The sequence below is a fragment of the Lithobates pipiens genome, unplaced genomic scaffold (assembly GCF_037356315.1).
Source record: "Lithobates pipiens isolate NorthernLeopardFrog02 unplaced genomic scaffold, aLitPip1_a1.2 Scaffold_1, whole genome shotgun sequence".
NCBI lineage: Eukaryota > Metazoa > Chordata > Amphibia > Anura > Ranidae > Lithobates > Lithobates pipiens.
The window spans coordinates 214,374,132-214,397,295 of record NW_027507685.1 but is presented as its reverse complement, the minus strand read 5'-3'; the positions used below and the strand labels follow the sequence as shown (position 1 = coordinate 214,397,295).

At 42.1% G+C, this 23,164-nt stretch overlaps 1 protein-coding gene across 1 annotated transcript in view; it reads left to right on the top strand.

Moving 5' to 3' along the window:
- Positions 1-23,164, top strand: part of RAB4B (RAB4B, member RAS oncogene family) — a 54,830-nt gene that overhangs the window by 17,427 nt on the left and 14,239 nt on the right. Inside the window, exon 5 of the mRNA XM_077482174.1 lies at positions 20,989-21,143. Coding sequence (XP_077338300.1) covers positions 20,989-21,143 — 155 coding nt within the window. The remainder of the gene's footprint in view (positions 1-20,988; positions 21,144-23,164) is intronic.

Here is a 23,164-nt window from a genome sequence, read left to right as displayed (position 1 = left end):
TCTCAAAAGATTCTAACAATCTTAATTTGAGGTACTGTACAGTGTTGCATGACCGTGCAATTGTCATTTTAGGCTCCATGCACACTGAAGCTCAAAAAGCTTTTTCTGGATGCCATTTTTCTGGATTGCTGGCCGAAAACGCTGGTTGAAAAACTTGCTTTTAACAGCGTTTTGTACTAGCGTTTATGAGCGTTTTCAATAAAAATACACAGAGGACACTCCAAAAATCCCACAATGCATTGAAAAAATAGAATGCCGAACAATAATTAACGCGTGTTTATGAGCGTTTATAAGCGTTTATCAGCGTTTGCAGTTTTTTGGCGGTGAAAAACGGCACTTTGAACGCGAATTTCTGGCGTTCAGAAAAAAGCCCAAACTCCAATAAACTGCAGTTTATGAGCTCCGGTGTGCATAGAGCCTTAAAGTGCAACGACAGTGAAAGCTGAAATTTTGCCTGGGCAGGAAGAGGGTGAAAATGCCCTGTAAGCAAAGTCATAATGTGCTAGTATGCACACTTAACTGAAAACAAAGCCGTCCAGCAGAAGCTCTTCCATCTTCACCTGGTCTTCTTTCCAGGTTTGTGGGCTTCAGCTGTATGAATGACTGAGCAGCAATGACGTCACTCCTGCACCACAGAGTTCTGAATGGCTGGCTCAGTCCATTCAGAGCCCAGTGCATGTGCTCCGGTGACGTCACCGGCTTCTCCGCTGCAGGTTTAGGAGATAATTACAGTATTGGTAAGCCTTATTATAGGCTTACCTGTAGTTTCAATTAAAAAGGAAGACTTTACTTCCTCCTTTAAATTTGTTGTTTTCTAGCAAAAAGTGTGTGTGTGTGTGTGTGTGTATGTATGTGTGTGTATATATATATATATGTATGTATATGTATATGTGTATGTATGTGTATATATATATATATATATATATATATATATATATATATATATATATATATATATATATATATATATATATATATATATATATATATATATATATATATATAATTAGTGGTCGTTGCAATTTTTTAGTTTAGACTTAGCCCTTGTACACACGGTCGGAGATTCCGACAACCAAATCTGTCGGAGTGATTCCGACGGATTAATTCCGGAAGTGATGTTGTATACACGCGGTCGGACTAAGTTGTCGGAAAATCCCATTGTACATAACGTGGTGACGTTATTTCGTTACGACGGGATACGTTCAGGATAGTAGCCAATATCTTTGGTCTAGGAATTTGATCTGAGCATGCGTGGCACTTTGTCCGTCGGAGTAGGCTACACATGATCGGAGTATGTCCGATCGGAGCATTTTGTCGGAAAATTTTACCGGCAAGATGGAAAAGTTGGTCCGTCGGATATTCCGACGGAAACAGTCCGCTGGAGACCACACACAGTCGGCATATCCGTCAAAACGGTCCGATAGGACACATTCCGTCGGAATCTCCGACCGCATGTACAAGGGCTTAGAGAGGGTCTATCACTAGAATTATTGCCCTCTCTCTAACGTTCACAGCAATACCTCACATTTGTGGTGTGAACACCGTTTTACATATAAGGACATGACCTATGTAAGCGTTAACTACTGTGCACACAGAAGGGAGGGCGCTTTAAATAATTTTTGTTTTGTTTTTTCCCATTTTTACACTGTGCCTTTTTTTTATTTTTATTTTTTTTTCCCATTTGTATTTTTTTTAAATTGCTTGCGTTAACAATACAGCATGACGGGTCCTCTTTATGGCGAGATTGGGGGTCTAAAATACCCCAAATCTTTCCTCTACCCATAGGTGTGCCAGCCTCATGCATTAGTGGGTGCACCCCAAAACTCAAACACGCACACACACACACACTATATTACTAAAAGTATTGGGACGCCTGCCTTTTACACTCACATGAACTTTAATGGTAGGCTGTCAGGAAGTCGATACACCGCGAATGCGCACAGTGACGACATCGCGGCTCCGGCCACTCACAGCGCCGGGGCCGCGATACCCGGAAGACACATGTCAACTCCCTGGGCAGGGACCGAGTGAGATGTCCGTGCCTCATTCTAAGGTATTTCATATGCCTTTTCCCTTTACAGGTGTGGGCATATGGGAAGTGTTTAATATACACTTGGGATTTATTTTTTATACCAAAGGCGTTGTGTGTGTGTGTGTGTGTGTGTGTGTGTGTGTGTGTGTGTGTGATTGAGATATATATATATATATATTTTGCGCACTTTTTTCTGCTGACAAGCCAGGGTTCATATAGTTTTGAATTTATTATTGTATGTAATATAATACAATTCAAAAAAAAATATATAATAAATATATATATATTTAGTGACAAGCCAGGGTAAGATTCATATAGATTGGGCCCAGGTGCCCTGCTCAGTGCTGTCTCACTCGCCTTGATCTAGCAGGCTGCAGCCACTCGTCTGCTGCTCTCCAGGCTCTGCTAGTCCGCTGCTTCTAAGGGAGAGAGAGGCGGGGGGGGGGGGGAGAGTGCAGATGTAGATCACTCCGCCGGCACCTGCGGGACCTGCAGCCGGACCTATAGAACCTACATCGGCAAATGTGGCGAGTTACTCCATAGGCTGTGGTCCTAGTTCCCTGCTCAATCACCTCCCACTCGCAGCACAGCTGTTTTTGCTGGCAGGACCCAACCCCAGTGGTGGTGACAGAGTTGCACAGGGACAGGACAGACATTTTGCAGGCAGTCGGCACTAACAAAAGGCGTGAAACACTGACCGAGCACAGGGATGATTAGGGTGTGGGCACACCTATGCCTCTACCCTTAGACCCCTTTCACACTGGAGGCATTTTTAAGGCGATTTAGAGTTAAAAATGGCGCCTGTAAAGTGCCTGAAAAAAGCCTCGGCTGCAATCTCGGTGTGAAAGCCCGAGTGCTTTTATACTGGGGTGCTGCACTGGCAGGACATCACAAAAAGTCCTGCAAGCAGCATCTTTGTAGGAGCGGTGAATACACCGCTCCTGCCTATTGAAATCAATGGGCAGTGCCGCCGGCAAAGCGATGCTGCAGTGGCGTTTTGTGGGAGGCTTTAACCCATTTTCGGCAGCTATCGGGTGTTAAAACCACCCCGCTAGCGGCAGAATAGCGCCCCTTACCGCCGAGGCCCAGACGCTTTGTGTGAAAGGGCTGTTAAAAGCAAAAGATCAAAAAGTTTTTTGATCTTTTACGTTAACCACTTCCATACCGCAAGCCGTCATATGATGGCCTGGGCTTTCAGTGGTGATATCTGAGTTTTTGCTTTGCTTTAAATTTTTTTTATTTTTTTTCAGCTGGTGATTCCCTTCACCATTAATGAACAATCCTAGCAGCTGTTCAGCAACTATCATTCTTCCAGGCAGCCTGGAGGAAAGATGTGGGGTCTTTATGGACCTCCATAAAGTTGACCTGTCACGCACTATTCCTATTACAAGGGATGTTTACATTCCTTGTAATAGGAATAGAAGTGATCCAAAAAAATTTTTTTTTTTAAAGGGAAAGTGTAAAAATAAAAGTAAAATAAAAATGATCAATAAAAAAAAAAAAAATCTCACCCGTTCCCCTTCGAGCACGCAGAAGTGAACGCAACGTAAGTTGCGTCCAAATATGTAAACGACGTTCAAACCACACATGTGAGGTATCACCACGAACATTCGATTCTAGCCCAAGACCTGTGTAACTCTAAACAGGTAACCTGGACATTTGTTTTAAAGTGTGGCCTATGGAGATTTATAAGTGCCGAAGTTTGGCGCCATTCCACGAGACGAGAATTTTAGAGCGTGACATGTTTGGTATTACTCGGCACAACCTCACCTTTCACATTATACAAAAAACGTTGGGCAAACGTTACTGTTTTTTTTATTTTTTTTCAAAAAAAGAGAGGAGTGCTGGACTTTGCGCAGTATGGAAGTAAAAAAAAATCATGTTTACATGGCCCGAGAACCAGAACTGATGTATGTAACTGATGTATGACGTTGTTCCTCCAAGGGTATAGAGATTAGCGGTGGCCATCTTGCCATCACTTATCTCTATGGGAAAACGCTGCCAACGCTGGATGGTTCCTGGGCTCAGCAATCAATTTTGTTTGTGAAAAAGTCCTGTACCGTTGGTGGAACAGAGTGCTGTATACTGTACACTTTATTATTTTACAAGATTTATATAGCGCAAACAGTTTGCTCAGCACTTTACAAAATGAGGGCAGACATTACAATACAATTTGGTACAGGAGGAATCGGTGGGCCCTGCTCTTTAGAGCTTACAATCTAAGAGTGAAGGTCAAGTGATACAAACGGTAATAGCTGTGTGGGATTAGCTGATGGGGAACGTCAAAACACAGTATTTGTTAGAAGCAGGATATGCTTCTTTGAAGAGAGATTTTCAGGGTTCATCTAAAGATGGATAGATTAGGAGGTAGTCGGACAGATTGGGGTAGGTAGTTCCAAAGGATGAGAGCAGCTCTGGAGAAGTCCTGGAGGTGAGGATACCTGATGCTTTATACCATGTATAAAGCGCTGACAGCGAGCACATTTCTTAGTAATGGAAATAGTTTGTTTGAGCCAGCTTGGCCCAAAGGAACGGTTTTAAACTAGAGTAACACCAGACCTGGAGTTGGGCTGTAATAGAAACCTAAAAAAGGAACATTTTGAAAAGAGATCCTTACCTGCAGTAATTACTAGGGACCATGCAGCTTATAGATAAGGGAACTTTAATACACAAAGATCAAATGGTAATGCAAAAAACACCAGATAAAAATCCCATCACCAACACCTCAGTAAAAAATGAATTAAAATAGACAACGTTGTCTGATCAAGATGCAGTTTGGTCACAAAAATCCATACACATGCATATGTCAACATAACATCCCTGGGGTAATGGAGCACTTGACACTATATGGTGAAGTGAAATCACTGTTTAAACACCATAGATGAGGAATATTCCCAGTGTACAGGATAGCATGGGATATTGTTCTAAGTGTGACCAGTGTTCATTGCAGTACAAAAAGACACAGCATAGGAGTATAGTGCATGGACCAACAGGTCCGCTCACCAGCCGGAAGCAGTGTGGACTCGCATGGATACTGGCTGTAGATTTCCCACTGCACATCTGTTTGATTTGGATCAGGGATGTGGCCGTGTTGCTGGTCAGGCGCCCTTAGTTAAAATGAGTGCCGTTTGTTACTTACAGATTCATGGGAGCTTGTGCCGGTTGGCAAGCCGACATCTATGGAGACGGCAGTGCATCATTCACGTGATATTGTGACTACCGACTAGTTTCGCCCAATCAGCTTGAGCTTTTTCAGGGATGGGGGCGGGGGGGGGGCTAGTGGTGAGCTTTTATTTATACTCTCCAAAAAGCATGAAAGGAAGTGCAGTTATTTGCTTTCAACACCAGAGGCCTCCTTAACCATCAACACCACATACAATTCTTCTGCAGCTGGCTTTCGTCAATCAAGTTTAGCCCTATATTGGGGAAGCCTAGAGCAAAAATGAAAAAGGGGCAAATAGGTAGCAGGAGAAAGGCAGGGAAGCATTTTTCTTAAATTGCAAGCCAAGACATTAAATGGAATCCTTATTAGGGAGGGAGAGGAGATAGAGAGGCCATATGGCAGAGAGAAGAACAAAAAAATGAGGCAATAAAAAATCAAGTAGAAACAAAAGCGAAAACAAAAAGCATATAGGCAATGTGCCTGCTAGAGTATTTATATGCATCTAGTAGATTGTTTTTGGATTTTAAGCCAAGTATGGCTTCTTAGCGATCAATAAATGTTGCATTCTGTATTTAAGCCAGCTGGAGCTAGTGTATTGAGGCGATAGATCCATATCTTCTTCTTCTGTAGGAGAATAGTGGTTGCAGGTTGAGGGTACCCTTCACCTTCATTCCCTCTGATTTTACCACCATGGAAATCAAAGAAGTGTGCAGCTACTGGAGACGTGTCCCTTTTTCTTCTCCCTTTTCTCCTCCTTGTTAGCAACATTAATGCTCCTGATGTGCTCACCGATACGTACCCTCAGTTGGCGCTTAGTTTTACCTATGTAATATCTATGTCAAGGGCACTCCAACATGTAGACTGCCCTTGAAGTGGCACAGTCGATGACTTTTTTTTAATCTGGTACTCTACAATGTGGCCAGCGTCAGTAAACACAGCAGTCACATCGACATGTCTACACATTTTGCAGTGGCCACGTATCGTTGCCTCCACCTTGAAGTTCTGATCCCGTGAGCAGTTCCTGTGAATTCGCAGGAACTGACCCATTGGGATCCACTTGATTAGGGGTGCTGGATGGTGGCTTGAGTGCATGTGGCCACAGCCAAATATGTGGACATGTCGATAGGACTGCTGTGTTCATCGGATTAAAAATGTAATCAACTGTGCCACTTCAAGGGTAGTCTACATGTTGGAGTGCCCTTATCATAGATATTACATAGGTAAAACTAAGCGCCAACTGAGGGTACGTATCCGTGTAGGTTAAGCAGATATTTCTTGCACCTACAGGTAAGTCTAAATCTAGGCTTACCTGTAGGTCAAATTGGTCTGTAAGGGTTTACAACCACTTTTAGCCTCGTACACACGATTGGACTTTCCAACAACAAAACTGTGGAATTTTGTTTGAAGGATGTTGTCTCCAACTTGTCTTGCATACACACGGTCACACAAATGTTGGCCAACAATTCCGAACGTAGTGACGTATGTGATATCTCCATTACGAAAGCTAGTTTTACAAGACCGAGCGCTTCTGGCTCATCCTTGATTATGAGCATGCGTGTTTGGACTTTGGACTTTTGTCCGACGGACTTGTGTACACACCATTGGAAGTCCAACAACGCACATTTGTTGGAGGAAAATTTGAGAGCATGCTAGCCAACATTTGTTGGTGGAAAGTCTGACAACAAATGTCTAATGGAGCATACACACGGTCAGACTTTTTGCCAACAAGCTAAAATCCGTGTGTACGCGGCATAAGAGTTTCAGTTGTAGGCAATCAGACAGGTCCTTGCTCTACCTGGTTTTGGTAAATCTGAAGACAAAAATCAGCAGGAAATCTGATAGTGTGTATGGGGCTTAAGACGCCATACTTGGCTGAAAATTCAATCTACTAGATGCACACATTTCTCTGTGTGTGTGTGTGTGTATAATATATACACACACACTTTTTTATTATATTATATCAATTTTTATAAAATTTTCTAATTTTCTTGTTCCTCTCTCTGCCATATGGCCTCCCCACCTCCTTTCCCTCCCTAATAATGAGGATTCAATTTAATGTCTTGGCTTGCCATTTAAGAAAAAATGCTTCCCTGCTTCTCTCCTGCTACCTATTTGCCCCCACCTTCTTCTTCTTTTTTTTTTTTTTCCCCCATTTTTACTCCTAGGCTTCCCCAATATGGGGTTAAACGTGTTTGAAAGCCAACTGCAGATGAATTGTATGTGGTGTTGATGGTTAAGGTGGCCTCCCGCTACGTGACTGGATCACATCAAACAGCACCCGCTGCTTACCTAGTGCCTGACCAGCAACACGGCCACATCCCTGATCCAAATCCAACAGATGTGCAGGCGGGAAAGCTACAGCCAGTATCCATACAAGTCCACACTGCTTCCAGGCTGGGTGAGCGATCCTGTTGGTCCATGCACTATACTCCTAGGCTGTGTCTTTTTGTAGTGTAGTGAACACTGGTCACACTGAGAAGAATATCCCACGCTATACGCTGGGCTGATATCCTAACCACTGTTACAATGCTAATTATATATGACCTCACTGCATCACTACTCACCCTCCTGTGGAAAACTTTGGTCTTGGGATACATACTTGCACTTCATAAGGCACGTTAATGTCTGGAGTTGCAATCCACGGTGGTCAAAAACTTGCTCCCCCCCTTGTTTCACTCGCAACCTTGAGGCTATTATTGGAAATACCTGAAAATGCTGCTTATCATTTTGACCCATTTGCTTCAATCCTGTAAGACACCAACCAGAGACCAAAGTGTAATTCTGACTTTTCTGAACTGCAGTATGAAGCCAGTGCAGTCAACTGTCAGACAGCTAGCATTTTCGTAATGGCAGTATCATTACTCCTCCAGTAGATGGCAGCAGCATCCTTGTTTAAATCGACACATTCATTAATGGGAATGTGGTGTTTTGCAATGTCATTTTGCTTTGCCTAAGGGAATAAAATTGAAATTAAAAGGAGTAAGGCCCGTCATACATTGTGCAATATTCTTTCCTTTCCTTCAAAAATGGGTTGAGGGAAAGAAAATAGCTTGATTTCCCTCATCAACACTTTCAGGGTCCATGCATACTGGGCTTAAAGTCGCTGCTTCTAGAGGAGTTTGGTGTTTTGCCTGTAGAAGCAGCTAATGTTATCCTGTGTGTCCATGCACATTAGGGCCTTTTTAAAGGCATATTTTAAGCTCTGCATTTAGAGGCAGAAAAAAAAAAAAAACCTGGTTTTGCGTTTTTTGAGAGCAGTTCTCCTCCAGAAATAAACACTGAATGCTTGTAAAAAAACAAAAGTGTGTGTATATGTGTGTATGTATATGTATATGTATATATATATATATATATATATATATATATATATATATATATATATATATATATATATATATATATATATATATATATATATATATATATATATATATATATATATATATATATATATATATTCTCTAGTCCGCCGGGCCGCATTTCACTGGACAATCCGATCGTGTGTGGGCTTCAGCGGACTTAGAAAGTAGTTTTGCAGTCCAATCTTTCCGCCGGACTTGGGTTTCAGCGGACAATACGTTCGTGAGTATGCTAGTCCGGCAGACTAAGAATGACGCATGCTCAGAAGCAAGTACGAAAAGGAAGCTATTGAACTTCCTTTTTCTAGTCCCGTCGTACGTGCTGTACGTCATCGTGCTAGCAATCGCCGGACTTTCCGTGCGTCCATGTGTGGCCAAGTCCGTTTGGTAGAAAGTCCGCCGGACTATCCGCCGGATTGTTTGCCGGACTAAGTACGCCGGACAATTTGATCATGTGTACGCGGCATAAGAGCCCATTGTTCATGGACCCTCAGTGTTGATGGGGGAATCCCTCCCGCAGTGCTATTGTGTTCTGCAGGCAGGGAGCCTTCCCCCCCCTCCAGCAGAATACAACCATCGGTGATCGCATGAAGACCACCCGACTGCCTATAAATGGATTGAAATTTGCACAGCTCAGAAGGAATTTTGATCCATCTATGGTTGGGTTAAGAAGTCACATTCTCGATTTAAAAAGGGCGCATTTGTTTTAGGAAATGCTGTGCATTCCACCGATTGACTTCTTGCTCTTTATCTTTACCTCTTCTAGCAGATTTGCACTTTTCATAATGAAAGGAAGCTTTTTATTTTCCTTTTTGCCTAAACTATCATCCCTCACTTATCCCCTGCATGGCAGCCCTGGAACTGTACGTTTTTTTTTTTCTTGTGATTTTTCAAAGGCTGGAAAGTCCCAATTGCCAGGCTTCCTGTAACATCATATGATGCACTGTGGTGGATGTGAGATGTGGGTGGGAGCCATGGAATGACAAAGCAGTCCAAAAACCCCCCCAAATAATACAGTATTTAATGATGAAATAAAAGGGGGAAAAAAGAACAGTATAACTGAGTGAAGCTGTCATTAAGACACAGATGCACTTTGAATACACTGGGACTCCATAAAAAATGAAACGGAGAAGGCAAACTAGCAGACAAATGTAGACAAATTTTAAAGTGTTTGTTGCCCCAAAAAAATTAAATAATGGATCCTATTTCATTAAACCATGTTATATAGCACAGAGCTTGTGCTGTGTAATTTGGCCCCCTGTAATACCTGGCTAATCCTGCCTGGTTCTGCCCTCCCCCTGTAAACTGACCACAGTTTATCATGGCTGCTGAGACCTGACACTGTGGTCAGTTTATGTGCCTCAGTCATCTGTCTCTCCTTCTCCCTCCTTTCCCTCCCTGCCTGTCAGCTGTGTCATGGCAGATCACTTCCCTCCAGTTGCACAAATTGTGTTCTTGCTATAATCCCCTTTGTTATATTACAGTATGTTCTCCAGTGCATGTTATTAAAAATATGCTGCTTCATATCTATCACGTGACCACCCGCAGCTCTCCTCATTTCTCCCAGCTGACGTCAGCTGGGTATTCTCGGCCCCGCCCTCTGTAGCTGTTGGATCGGGATAGGGCTGAAACAACTAATCAATTAATCGACAACTAATCGATTATGAAATTAATCGATTACTATTTTCATCGATTAATCGGCCAGTAACAAAATGGGCTTAAAAAATAAAATAAAAAGAGCCCTTTATAGTACAAAGAGCAAATAATCGCTACTGTAAATATTACTTTCACAGTTCTACAGTAAAAAAATTAACCCCTAACAGTAGTGATTATCTGCATTTTTTTTTTTTTCTACTGTAAAGGGCTAATTTTTTTTTTTTTTTAACAACATTATGTTACTAAAGGTCTTAGACCTGGTTCACATCTATGTGTTTATTGGTGCTTTTTGCAGAAATGCACTACAGTTTATTTACATGGTTTCCTATGGGACACGTTCATATCTGAAAGGGTCAGGGACTTTTAATGCACAACGGTGCTTTATTGGTTCAATATACTTCAATGGAGAAGCTGCAGAAAAGCATGTAATGCATTTTTGCAGCAATTTTTGTTTTTTAATCAGCCCAAAAAAAAAAATGCAAAAAATGCAAATTGCAGTAAAATCACGTGCGCAAAAATCAAAACGTACAGCAAAAAGCACTGCAGAAACGGATCAAAAGCAAACTGTATAGGTGTGTACAGAGCCTTATGCTGACCACACAGATCAATTTTCAGATGAGAAAATTCAGAGAAGAATTTTGTTTGAAATTTTCACTTGTTTTTAACATTCTGTTTTTAAAATGAATAATTTCTGAATGAAAACCACATACACTGTCTGAAAATTCCTTTGACTAAGAATTTTTCTATTTCCAAATTTTCCCATCACTGGTTGAAAATGAACATCAATTTGACCCACTTTTTTTATTTTTATTTTTTTTAACGGTTATTAACCAATCAATCGAAACCATAATCAGCCAACTAATCGATTATGAAAATAATCGTTAGTTGCAGCCCTAGATTGGGAAGACACTGGAGGAAGGTCATGTGAGCGCCGAGCGGAACTCTGAAATTTAATATGAAGCTGCATATTTTTGCTAAATAACATGCACTGGGGCACATACTGTAATATAACAGAGGGGATTGTAGGAAGAAGGAAAGTGACATATAACCACTTTAATGCTTCTTATGGAGGAAGCAGAACTTAAATGTAAACAGCGAGTTGTTTGTAATCCGCACTGAAAACAAGGAGAAGAATCAGGAAGTAAACTATTGTTTATTTGCTAATCACTTACATCCCATGATGCTCTGTGGTAGACAAGAGTGGAGGGCAAACTTTCAAATGGCGTGAGTGTCTCATTGATTGATTAAATCAGTGCGCACAGGAGAGAACCTCAGGTCTCTGCCAATTATCAGGCCATCCTCCGCTGCCTAGATGCCATGGAGACGTTTTTGGACATGAGGGTTGATTTACTAAAACTGTAGAGTGCAAAATCTGGTGGAGCTCTGCATTGAAACAAATCTGCCTCCAGGGTTTATTGTCAAAGCTTAAAGAGGAACAGCAGTCTATTCACATAATTTGTAATAAAACCATTTTTGCCTTTCTGAAGCTTCCCTCCAACCACTTTGCATATTATTTTATATATATTTTGATTCTGTAGTTGTCAAATATGCAGCAGAAATCTCCCTCCACTGTGTCTGACTGCAATCACTTTAACTGTGGGTAGCTGAAGCTGCTGCCTGTTCACTTCCTGGATTTACACAGAGGCACACCTCCGGCTCTGGCCATTGGCTGTCACTGCTGTCAATGTCAGTGAGCCAATGAGGAGAGAGAAGGGGCGGGGCTGCTTGCTGTGGGGGCACTCAGCAGGAGGGAGGGGCCATGAGCATCGGTGTTCTATCAGATTACCGCGTCCCAACTGATTGTATAAGGGAAGTGACATTCCGACCAAAAAATGCTGTGCATGCTCTATGCGCTCCAAACACTTCATGATCTGACGGGTCATGATCATGCGGACATCTTACTACGCTCAGCTACGTCTGGAATTTAGGAGTTATTTTTAGCAATAAAGTGAGCGTATATAAATAGTGTATTGACATCCGTAATGGTGTTTGGATGTTACATTTTGAAATGTAACATCCACATGGCGGAGGCCATGTTGGTACACCCCGCACTGCTCAGTGCTAAACCTTTAGGCTTTCAAAATGAAACATCCAAACAGCTTCACAGATACCATTATACTATATTTAACTAAACTACTTGGCACCCGCGCTATAGCCGAAAGACTGCTGCAGCACGGGCCTTAATTGCCTGGAGGGAGGGTGTCCATGGATGTCCTTCCGAGCAATCGCAGTCTGTGCGACCTGCTCTGTGATCACCCAAGTCTAAGACTCAGCTGATCACAGATCCAAGTAAGGGGTTGATCCGGACCCTTACCATGTGATCAGCTGTCAGCCAATGACGTCTGACCACGTGACGTAAACAGAAGCTCTGTAATCGGTATTTTTTTTTTTCCTCGTGGGAAAAAAAGGCGATCACTGGCTTCCTCTGTCAGAGGGACATCGGTCCCTCACTCAGAAAGCTGCGGCTGTGCCCACCATTGTCACCTACCAGTACTCACCAGTGCCCACAGTGCCACCCACCAATGCCCATCATTGTCTAATCAGTGGCACCTCATCAGTACCCATTAGTGCCACCTCATCAGCGCACATATGTGAAGGAGAAAAAGTACCTGTTTTCAAAATTTGAGTATTTTTTTTTTTTCATTTTTACTCTAGGCTTCCCCAATATGGGGTTAAACGTGTTTGAAAGCCAGCTGCGGATGAATTGTATGTGGTGTTGATGGTTAAGGTGGTGGTTAAATTACCTGTTTTCAAAATTTGAGTTTTTTTGTTTTTGTTTTTTCAGGGTTTTTTTTGCTTTATTTGGCAAAAAATTTAAAACCCAGCAGCAATTAAATGCCACCAAAAGAAAGCTCTATCTGTGAAAAAAATTATATAAAATTTCATTTGGGTAAACTGTAGCATGACTGTGCAATTGCTATTCAAAGAGTGACAGCTGAAAGCTGAAAATTGGTCTGGGCAGGTTTAGGCAAGTTCCCAGTAAGCAAGTGGTTATATACGCTCACTTTATTGCTAAAATTTACAGTGAAATTAAAGACGTAGACGTAGTTTGGTGTAGTAAGATGTCCACATGTAAGTATTTTTTGGTCAGAACGTCACTTCCGTTGCACAATTTGATGGGTAGTTGTAATCTGATAGAACACCGGCGAGGGACCCGAGAAGAGGAGGATCCGAGCTCCTCTGTGCAAAACCACTATACAGAGCAGGTACGTATCACATGTTTATTATTTTTAAACAAGAAAAAAACACTTTAATATCAGTTTAAAGCCCTGTACACACGATCAGAAAATCGTAGGACAAATCCTGATTTGAGAGCGATCGTGGGATAATCTGATCTTTAGTACAGAGCTTTCAAGAGCAGATCAGGACAGTTCATCTGATTTATTATTCGATCGGACATGTATGAAATTTGTTTTCGTTCAATGCCAGATCGTACGATTTTCATTTTAATCAGTACAGTTGTCGTCCGAAAATGCGATACAAATACGCGACAACACATGACATCACTTCTGAATTTTTAGTCTGTTGTATGAGAATTTTTGTGACTTTAGTAAACTCTTCAGTTTCGATCTGAGATTAACATGCAAAAAAAAATAACAGACGGTCATTCGTCCGATAATCTCATTGTGTGTGTATGAGGCATAAGGCTTGATATGTTAGGTATCTATTTACTTGGCGCAACCTTATGTTTTATATATTTACCAAACAGTTGAGTGATTATATGTCCTCTAAAATTCACTGTGTATTTTTTTTTTTTTTCTGAAATTTTTGCATTTTATAATCTGTTAATTTCATGTGACATAAAAATCTGGAACTTCGACTATTTTATTTTGTAGGATGGCTGCTCTCAAAAAATATATTTGGGAGTTTACCATTATCTTAGGCTTATTTATTATTATCATTATTATTATTATAAAAAAAAATTATATAATATAAATATATATATATATATATATATATATATATATATATATATATATATATATATATATATATATATATATATATATATATATATATATATATATATATATATATATATATATAAAATTATCTTTTTTTTTTTTTACGTGTGAAAAATGCAAAAATGGCTCTGGCAGTGAAGGGGTTAAAGGATGAGTACTTTTCTCATATGGTTTTGCAGATGAAGCGTATATGTAGCATAGCGCACGCCGCTGTCAGCGCCCAGTCACTATAGTCCTATCAGTCAGTTGTGGGAATGGACAGCTGCATGTAGACATGCCTTTCCTGTGTTCCCATAATATCCTTTTATCAGCCTGAGACTGTGGGGGGGGGGGGGGCTTGTATGGACAATTATTTTTATTTTTTTCTATGAAATCCTCCTTTCATAAATGTATGTAATAAAGTGATTGTGGAGTTTTGTATGAACAGAGTAGATTTTTTTTTTTATTTTTTTTTATTTGCAGCGCAGGTTCCCTGTTTTGAAGTACTCCCTTCTTCTTTCTTCTTTCTTCTTTCTTCTTTCTTCTTTCTTCTTTCTTCTTTCTTCTTTCTTCTTCTTTCTTCTTTCTTCTTTCTTCTTTCTTCTTTCTTCTTTCTTCTTTCTTCTTTCTTCTTTCTTCTTTCTTCTTTCTTCTTTCTTCTTTCTTCTTTTTTTTTTTTTTTTCTCTCTAATAAAGTATCAACATTTACCATAGATGGAAAGAGATGTGAGAAATGACACACTTGTGTTGCTTGCGTCATGATTGTTGTGTTGCAAGGAATTCTTGTTTGCTATCTCTTTGGATGTCTCCAGTTTATCTTTTTTTCTGGTGGTATTTCCTGCCGTTTGTCAGTGGTATGCATATACATCTAAAAGGAGGTGTAGATTCACATTGTTCTCCCTGGGGGGGGGGGGGGGGGGGGCTAAAACTTAGAGGAATGTACTTCAAATGGAAGTCTTCAATCAAACCGGTATTTGGCCATAATATAAACCGGAGGGTTGGGGTGTTACTGCCGTGACATGATTTTGGGTTTCAGCAGCTGAGGGCTACATCCGTCCAGCCTTGGTAAAATATAAGAGCTGGAGAAAGCTCAACAGACAAGTCTCTACATCTGTACAGAGAGATATAGGCTGCCATTGCTGGTCTTCTAAAATGCTAGTTGCCTGGCTGTCTTCTGGCTTCCATACTTTCTCAGTCCATTCTTAAAGTGGTTGTAAACTCTCTAGAAAAAAAAACAACAACCTGCAAGACAAAGGCATAATGAGCTAGTATGCATAGTATACTAGCTCATTATGAATTACTTACATGAGAGCGAAGCCCCTGCAGCAGTCCTCGTACCTCGCTCCCAAAGTTACTTCCAGGTATCGCTGGCTCTGGCGCTGTGACTGGCCTGAGCCACGATGTCACTGCGTGCGGGAGCCACTGGGTAAGAGCACAGTCTAACCGAAGCAACGCCACGGTGTACTGCCATTGGTTCAGTGCGCATGTGCTGATGACGTTGGCGCATGCAAATACAGGGGATAGTTCCTAAACCATGCAGGTTTAGGAGATATCCAGTGTAGCTGCAAGTAAGCCTAATGATAAGCTTACCTGTAGCAAAACGTGCTTGTAAAGGGTTTACAACCACTTTAATGTAATGCCGGCACTTCGGTCAAATCCACAAGCAAAATATCCTTTTGTTTTGGAAGAAGAATGCATAAAATGTCTGCTCCTATGCTTATCTTTTCACTGGCTTCCCCTACCCCAAGGTATAAAATTCAAAATACTAACCGCAACATCGCCCCCATCTACATCACCAACCTTGTCTGCAGATATCGCCCAAATCATCCCCTCCGCTCCTCCCAGGACCTCCTGCTCTCTAGCTCCCTTGTTACCTCCTCCCATGCTCACCTCCAGGACTTCTGTTGTGCCTTTCCCACCCTCTGGACCTCCTTGCCCCCGTATGTCTGGTCAGTCCCTACCCTGTCCGCCTTTAAAACTCACTTATTCAGGGAAGCCTACCCCACCTCCACCCAAGAACCGTACCCAAGTCACCTCTTCAGATCATCCCCTGCCTGCAATTATTCGTTTTTGTGCCGCCACCCCCCCGCTTTAGATTGTAAGCTCCATGAGCAGGGCCCTCCTATTCCTTCTGTATTATAATTGTACTGTCCCCTCTCTACATGGTAAGATGCTTTGTAAACTGTTGGCGCTGAGTAAATCCTGTATAATAAAAAAAATCCAGACGGAGGGCCAACGCGTTTCAGCCATTCAGCTTTAGTCATGGCTAAACTTGTTGGCCCTCTGTGCAGATTTTATGCGTTCTTCTTAAATAAAGGCTATCTGCTTGTGGATTTGACCGCAGTGCAGCATTCTATTAGGATTCAGACTCTACAGGACTTACAGTGGCCAAAAGCACCGGTGAACACACTAAGCTTGATTAAGGATAGGAGATAGCAGTGCTGTGTGTCTTGCTTTCATTTTAAGTCACTTTTTTAGACCAAGCATGCAATCGGTGAAGTGTGGATTCCAAGTAAGCATGTGGATGGAATTTAAAGTGGTTGAAAACCCACAAATAAATAAAAAATAAATAAATAAAAATAACCCTGTAAGACAAAGGCATAATGAGCTAGTATGCTATGCATACTAGCTCATTATGTAATACTCACCTGAGATCGAAGCCCCCGCAGCGGTCCTCGTACACGGCTCCGACCAGAGACATCGCTCCCGGAGTTGCATCTGAATATCGCGGGCTCCAGCGCTGTGATTGGCCTTCGCACGGGAGGCACCGGTAACGGCACACTAGCTGAAGCAACGGCATGGACATTGCTTAAGTTTGCATGTGCCGAGGACGTCAGTGTATGCTGATACAGGGGATATCTCCTAAACCATGCAGGGGGCGCTACAGCCTTATTATAGGCTTTTAGTAAAAAGTGGTCTGTAAGGGTTTACAACCACTTTAAACTCGGACTGTTGAATCTGTCAAATCAGTATGTGAGTTTGGCAGCTGAACTTTTCAGAGAGGTCGGTGGGTGAATGGCAGCTTCCACAATCAATGAGGAAGGCTCCGTCCTTAACGCGTTAGCACTATAGATGTAGCACTGCTGTTATTGCCTAATAAAGATTTGTAAGAAGCGATCGTGTTGCCGGCATTTCTTGCTATTTTGATGTCCATGGGACACAACAAGCCTGGGCACCGATATTCAGCTCATTACTTTACAATTGTGTGGTGGAGCTTGGGTGAGTCTTTTGTCTACATTAGGTCAGCGGGTAAAACCTTTAGCCCTGGTTCACACCAGTGCAACTTATCATGCGACTTGGCATATCAAAGTCACAGGACAGGTTGCACCCTATTTGCGTCAATGGAACTGTTCAGATTGCTGTGACTAAAGTCACTATTTCTGTAGATTTCAGTGTGACTTACATTGACATCTATTAAAAGAAGTTGCACAGATATTGGCAACCTGCACATGAAATCGCACTGCTTTTGAACTTGCGCAACTCAAAAGTGCGACTTTGCCAGGCAACTTGAGTGAAACTTTGAAGCAACTTCAGGTAATGCCTGGGAAACGTTGCTGTAATGTCGGTTTCAGAACACATCCATGTGGATGAGGATCCAAGTTGGAGGTGACTTCCATTAAAGTCTATGGGCAAAAGTGGGATACCAGTACAGATAGCTTTGAAGTAGTACAGGAAACTTTTCTAAAGTCAACTTCAGTAGCACTAATTAAGACGGCTCTGATTGACCAACATGGGATTTCACATGTAACGTGACTTGGGGTCTCACAAGTCGGATCCCAAGTCTTAGGCTCGGTTCACACTGCTGCGACCTGGCCTGGTGACTTTGGTGCAACTTCAGGGAATGTCTGTGTAATCTTCCTGTAATGTCAGATCCAAATCACATCAATTAAAATGAGGATCGGACTTGGAGGCGACTTCTATTAATGTCTATTGGCACAAGATGGATAGAAGGAACCTTTTCTAAAGTCGGAGTAACTTAAGTAGTGCTAATTAGGACATCTCTCATTGACTAAAATGGGATTTCACATGTCGCACGACTTGGGGCCTCACAAGTCGGATCCCAAGCTGCAGCAGTGTGAAGCGAGCCTTGGGGGCCATACACACTGGAAGAAAATTCTGCTTCTACAGGAGTTTTGCCTGTAGAAACAGCTCCATGTTCTCCTATGTCTCCATGAAAATTACGAAGTTTAAAGGCAGAAAAAACACTTCTGGGTTGCATTTTTGGAGGCGGAGAAACGATAAACGCACGTACAAAAATGTTCTATATGAGCATTTTTTTTTCTGCCAAAATAACTGCTTTTTTTTTCCTCTTATGCCCAGTGGGCATGGCCCCAAAAATGTAAACTACCTCTGACGTGTACCTGTCACCTGTCCAATACAAGAGCTGCCTTCTCGTGGGCTTTTGATTGGTGTTAGTCAAAGTGTGCGGAGTGTACCACTCTAGGTGCAGACCTGTCACTGTGATAATATACTTTAGGACTGGTGTCATTGACATTAGTTTGAGATGCTTCTGAGGTCATTCAAAATTCATTAACAGGTGTGTTTGGCCGGCGGGCGATTTCCTTCTGAGCTGCATTTGGCCTGGTTCACATCTTTTTTTTTTTTTTTTTCTTTTTTAAGTGCGTTTTCAGTTTTGCGAAAACACACTACAGTCCGTGTAACACTGTTTCCTATGGGTCATGTTCACATCTGTGCATTTTATGGAAAGCGCCGGGGACTTTTTTTTTCTGGTTTTTGGTTCCATAGACTTTAATGGATCAAAAACATCCATTGAAAAACGCAAAATGCACCTGAAATATGCAAGCTGCACCCTGCATAGGTGTGAACCAGGCCTTAGCGGGTCTCTATTCTCGTAGAATTGTATAAAAAGGCACAACTGTTTGGAAGCAAACAAAAGCCCATTGACACAGGCCCTTATTGTCATCTAATAGTGGGAGTATGGTGAAAGAGTTTGCATGAGCATGTGTCTTCCATTTGACTTTTTTATTGGATACTGACCACTGATGGTAGGTAGGAGTAGTGTGCTAAGTTAAAAAAAAATTCTTTTTTTTTTAACAGTATAGCTGACTCTGTGAATGGGTGAATGCACATTTTATTTACACTAAAAAGCTTTACTCGTGCTCCTCCTTCTAGAGCCCTTGCCTCTTCTCTTTGGCACTTGGGTCAATATTGCAGTTGTGATATCATAATGTACAATGCAGGACCAGCAGCCCTGCATTGTAAGGACACTGAAGGCCCACCCACTAGCCAGAGCATAAGAGGAAAGCCCCAACTGCCAGTAGAGCAAGGATATGGTAGGCAAAACTGCTTTTTAATGGAACCCTAGACATAAATTAGACCCGTAAACTTTGCAGTGCAGGTCGTGCCCCACTGCAAGGGTCATTTTTTTCCATATTCCCCCAAGTTCAGCTTAAAGTGTTACACAACAGTAAAATCAGTCTGTATATGCAGTAAAGTATGCATGAAATGCTCACTGTGGAACCTAAGAGGTTAATCCTCTGCCTTGTCTGTTTGATCCTGTCCTCTCTGATCCTCCCCTTCTTCCACAGTCCCCCATATTGCTAGACTGCTTTTTTTTTTTTTTTTTACTGCTGATGAGAAAAGGTTTATATTAACTAAGATAATTTATATATTAGGCCCCTTTCACGCATGCGGACATTATGTTCGTATTTCATCCATCCGTTTGCGGATGAAATACGGACATACATGCATCCCTATGGGATAGCGGGTGTCTGCGGATAAACATCCGCAGACACCCGCTATCGTCCGCCTCCGCTATTGTCTGATTCTGCAGACGGAGGAAAATCCTATTTTTCTATCCATCTGCAGAGCGGATCGGATGAACACGGACAGACGGTCCATGTTCATCCGATTCCCCCATAGAGGAGAGCGGAGAGCTGACAGGGCGGTCCCTGCACAGTGTGCGGAGTCCGCCCTGACTGCCGCCGGCTCAGCGAGGACAACGGAGCGATCCCCGCTGAGCAAGCGGATCATCACTGGGCGGATCATTACTGATCCGTCCCGTGTGAAAGGGGCCTTGGTTATATTATTATTACATTATTATTATATTATTACAGTTTATATTAACTAAGATAATTGCATTTCCATGTTCTGTGTACTGTGGGAGACCAGATATAGTGAATGTAGAGTCCTGGGTTTAGTAACACTTTAAAGTGATTGTAAAGTCTCGTTTCAAAAAAAAAAACATACGAAAAAAAAAAAAAGTTATACTTGCCACCTCTGTGCAGAAGGTTTTGCACAGAGCCGCCCAGATCCTCCTATTCTTGGGTCCCTCTTTGTTGCTCCTTGCCCCTCAGCCAGCAGCTTTCTATGGGGCACCCAAGCCGAGTCACAGCTCTGTGTATTCATTCAGGCACGGAGCCCCGATCTGGCCCCACCCCTTTTCTCCCCTGATTGGCTGGCTGACTGACTTTGACAGCCGTGGGAGCCAATGGCACCACTTCTGTGTCTGCCAATCAGGAGGAGTTTCCCAGGCAGCTTAGACATTCGTGAACATCGCTGGAGAGAGATGGGGTTCAGGTAAGTATTAGGGGGTGCTGGGATAGCTGTTACACAGGTTTTTTTTTTTTTTTTTATCTTTATGCGTAAAATGCATTAAGATATAGAACCTTCTCCCTTTACATCATCTGGCCATTTAATAAAATATTCAAAAAGACACAGGAAGAGAACCGAAGAGCATACATTGGCAATGCCAGTATACTAGTAATGTGGGAACCACTTGCACCATTATCAGTTGGTTACACTGCCATCTGAGAAATGCCAGCTTTCGGAGAACTGACATCTTATCTCCTTTTTTCTTTTTCTTTTTTGCAGCCGGGAGACTTACAATTCTCTCACTAACTGGCTGACTGATGCCCGGACACTGGCCAGCCCTAACATCATCATCATCTTATGTGGCAACAAGAAGGATCTGGAAGCAGAGCGAGAGGTGACGTTTCTAGAGGCATCCCGGTTTGCCCAAGAGAATGGTGAGAGGAATTGGGGTGTAAAGGAGGATCCTCCACTGTACTCTTCACCTTCAAAGGACTGTTATGAGTATTATTACAATGCAAAAGAATACAAGTTTGCTATGGTTTCTAATGTCGGTCTAGTTATGAGTTTCATGAACTTTTCATTAATGGTATTGGCTGCAGTTACAGGGACCCCCAGATAATACTAGTAACCTGGGCAAAGATTACATGGGCAAAGCTTTCCTAGTGTCTGGCTCCCAGGAGCACTTTATCCAATTAAAGACTCAATTTTTTTATTTATTATTATTATTTTATTTATTTTTTTGTGTGCTGTTATACTTTAACGGCTTCAGCCCCGGAAGATTTTACCCCCTTTCTGACCAGAGCACTTTTTGCGATTTGGCACTCCATTGCTTTAACGGACAATTGCACGTTGCACACAAACAAAATTAACGTCCTTCTTTTCCCACAAATAGAGCTTTCTTTTGGTGGTATTTGATCTCTGTGGTTTTTATTTATTTTTTGAGCTAGAAATAAAAATATAAAAAAGAGCGACAATTTTGAAAAAACGCAATTTCCTTTACTTTTTGCTATAATAAATATCCCCCAAAAATATATAAAACATTTTTTATTTTTTTCTCAGTTTAGGCCGATGCATATTCTTCTACATGTTTTTGGTAAAAAAAAAATCGCAATAAGCGTATATTGATTGGTTTTCACAAAAGTTATAGTGTCTACAAAATAGGGTTTAGTTTTATGCCATTTTTATTATTTGTTTTTCTACTAGTAATGGCGGTGATTTGCGTTTTTTTTTTTTTTTTATATCAGGACTGCAACATTATGGCAGACACATCGGACAATTTTGGCATCATTGGCATTTTTACAGTGATCAGTGCTATAAAAATGCATTGATTGCTGTAAAAATGTCACTGGCAGGGAAGGGGTTAACTGTGTTCCCTAGTGTGTGTTCTGACTGAAGGGGGGGGACTGTGTAGGGGAGATGACAGATCGCTGTTCATACTCTATATGAACAGGCGTTCTGTCACTTCTCCCCGCAGAGAACCGGAAACTGTGTGTTTACATACACAGATCCCTGTTCTCCTTGTGCCCCGAGCGATCGCCGCGGGAGCCCGGCAGTGATTGCGACCGCCAGGCACTTGCGTTGGCTCCCCGGCCATTGCATACAAACAGCTGGGCGGAGCAGGAGGGTGTATACATATAGTCTTCCTCTGCCATCGGTTGTGCACGGCCTCTACGACGCTCAGCGGCGCGCCCTGTGACCAGAACGCAGCGGTTTATAGATTGGGGTACAGCGCCAATGAAATTGGCCCTGTGCCATTTGATCATTAAACCAATCAACTTGTAAATACAGGCTGCATGTTGCAGTCTTTGAACCGCTTCCTCTCACAGCGATTGGTGATGCATTAATACCACAAAAAGAAAGCTCTATCTGTTTAGAATATTGATATCAAATTAAAGCAAAGCCCCGCTTGTCTAACTTCCTCCCTCCTTCCGCTGCCACATTTGGCACCTTTTTGTTGGTGGGGGGGGTGGAGCAGGTACCTGCTCCCCCTTCCGGCTCACCTCACCATGGCACAGCATGATTCGCACATGCGCAGTAGGAAATATGCTTCACTGCAGGTTTCCCTTCGTTAAGATGGCAGTGCCAGCACCCGAGAGCTGATTCAAGAAATGGCTTGGATGAGAACATCGCTGGATGCCTGTACAGGTAAGTGCCCTAATAGTAAAAGTCAGTACGTAAATGGGTGGACACCAGTGGGTTATTATACAGGATTTATATGGATATATAATCACTTTAACCCTCTTGTATTGAAAAGTTTCATTTATAAAAAAACAAAAGCAAAAAAAAAACATTATACTTACCCTCCTCTGTTGCAGTGGATGTGCACAGAGCAGCCCGGATCCTCCTCTTCTCAGGTCCCTCTTCTATGTTACTGGCCCCTCCCACCTGATGAGTGCCCCAGCACAAGCAGCTTGCTATGGGGGCACCCAAGCTGAGCTGCAGCTCCGTGTGTCCA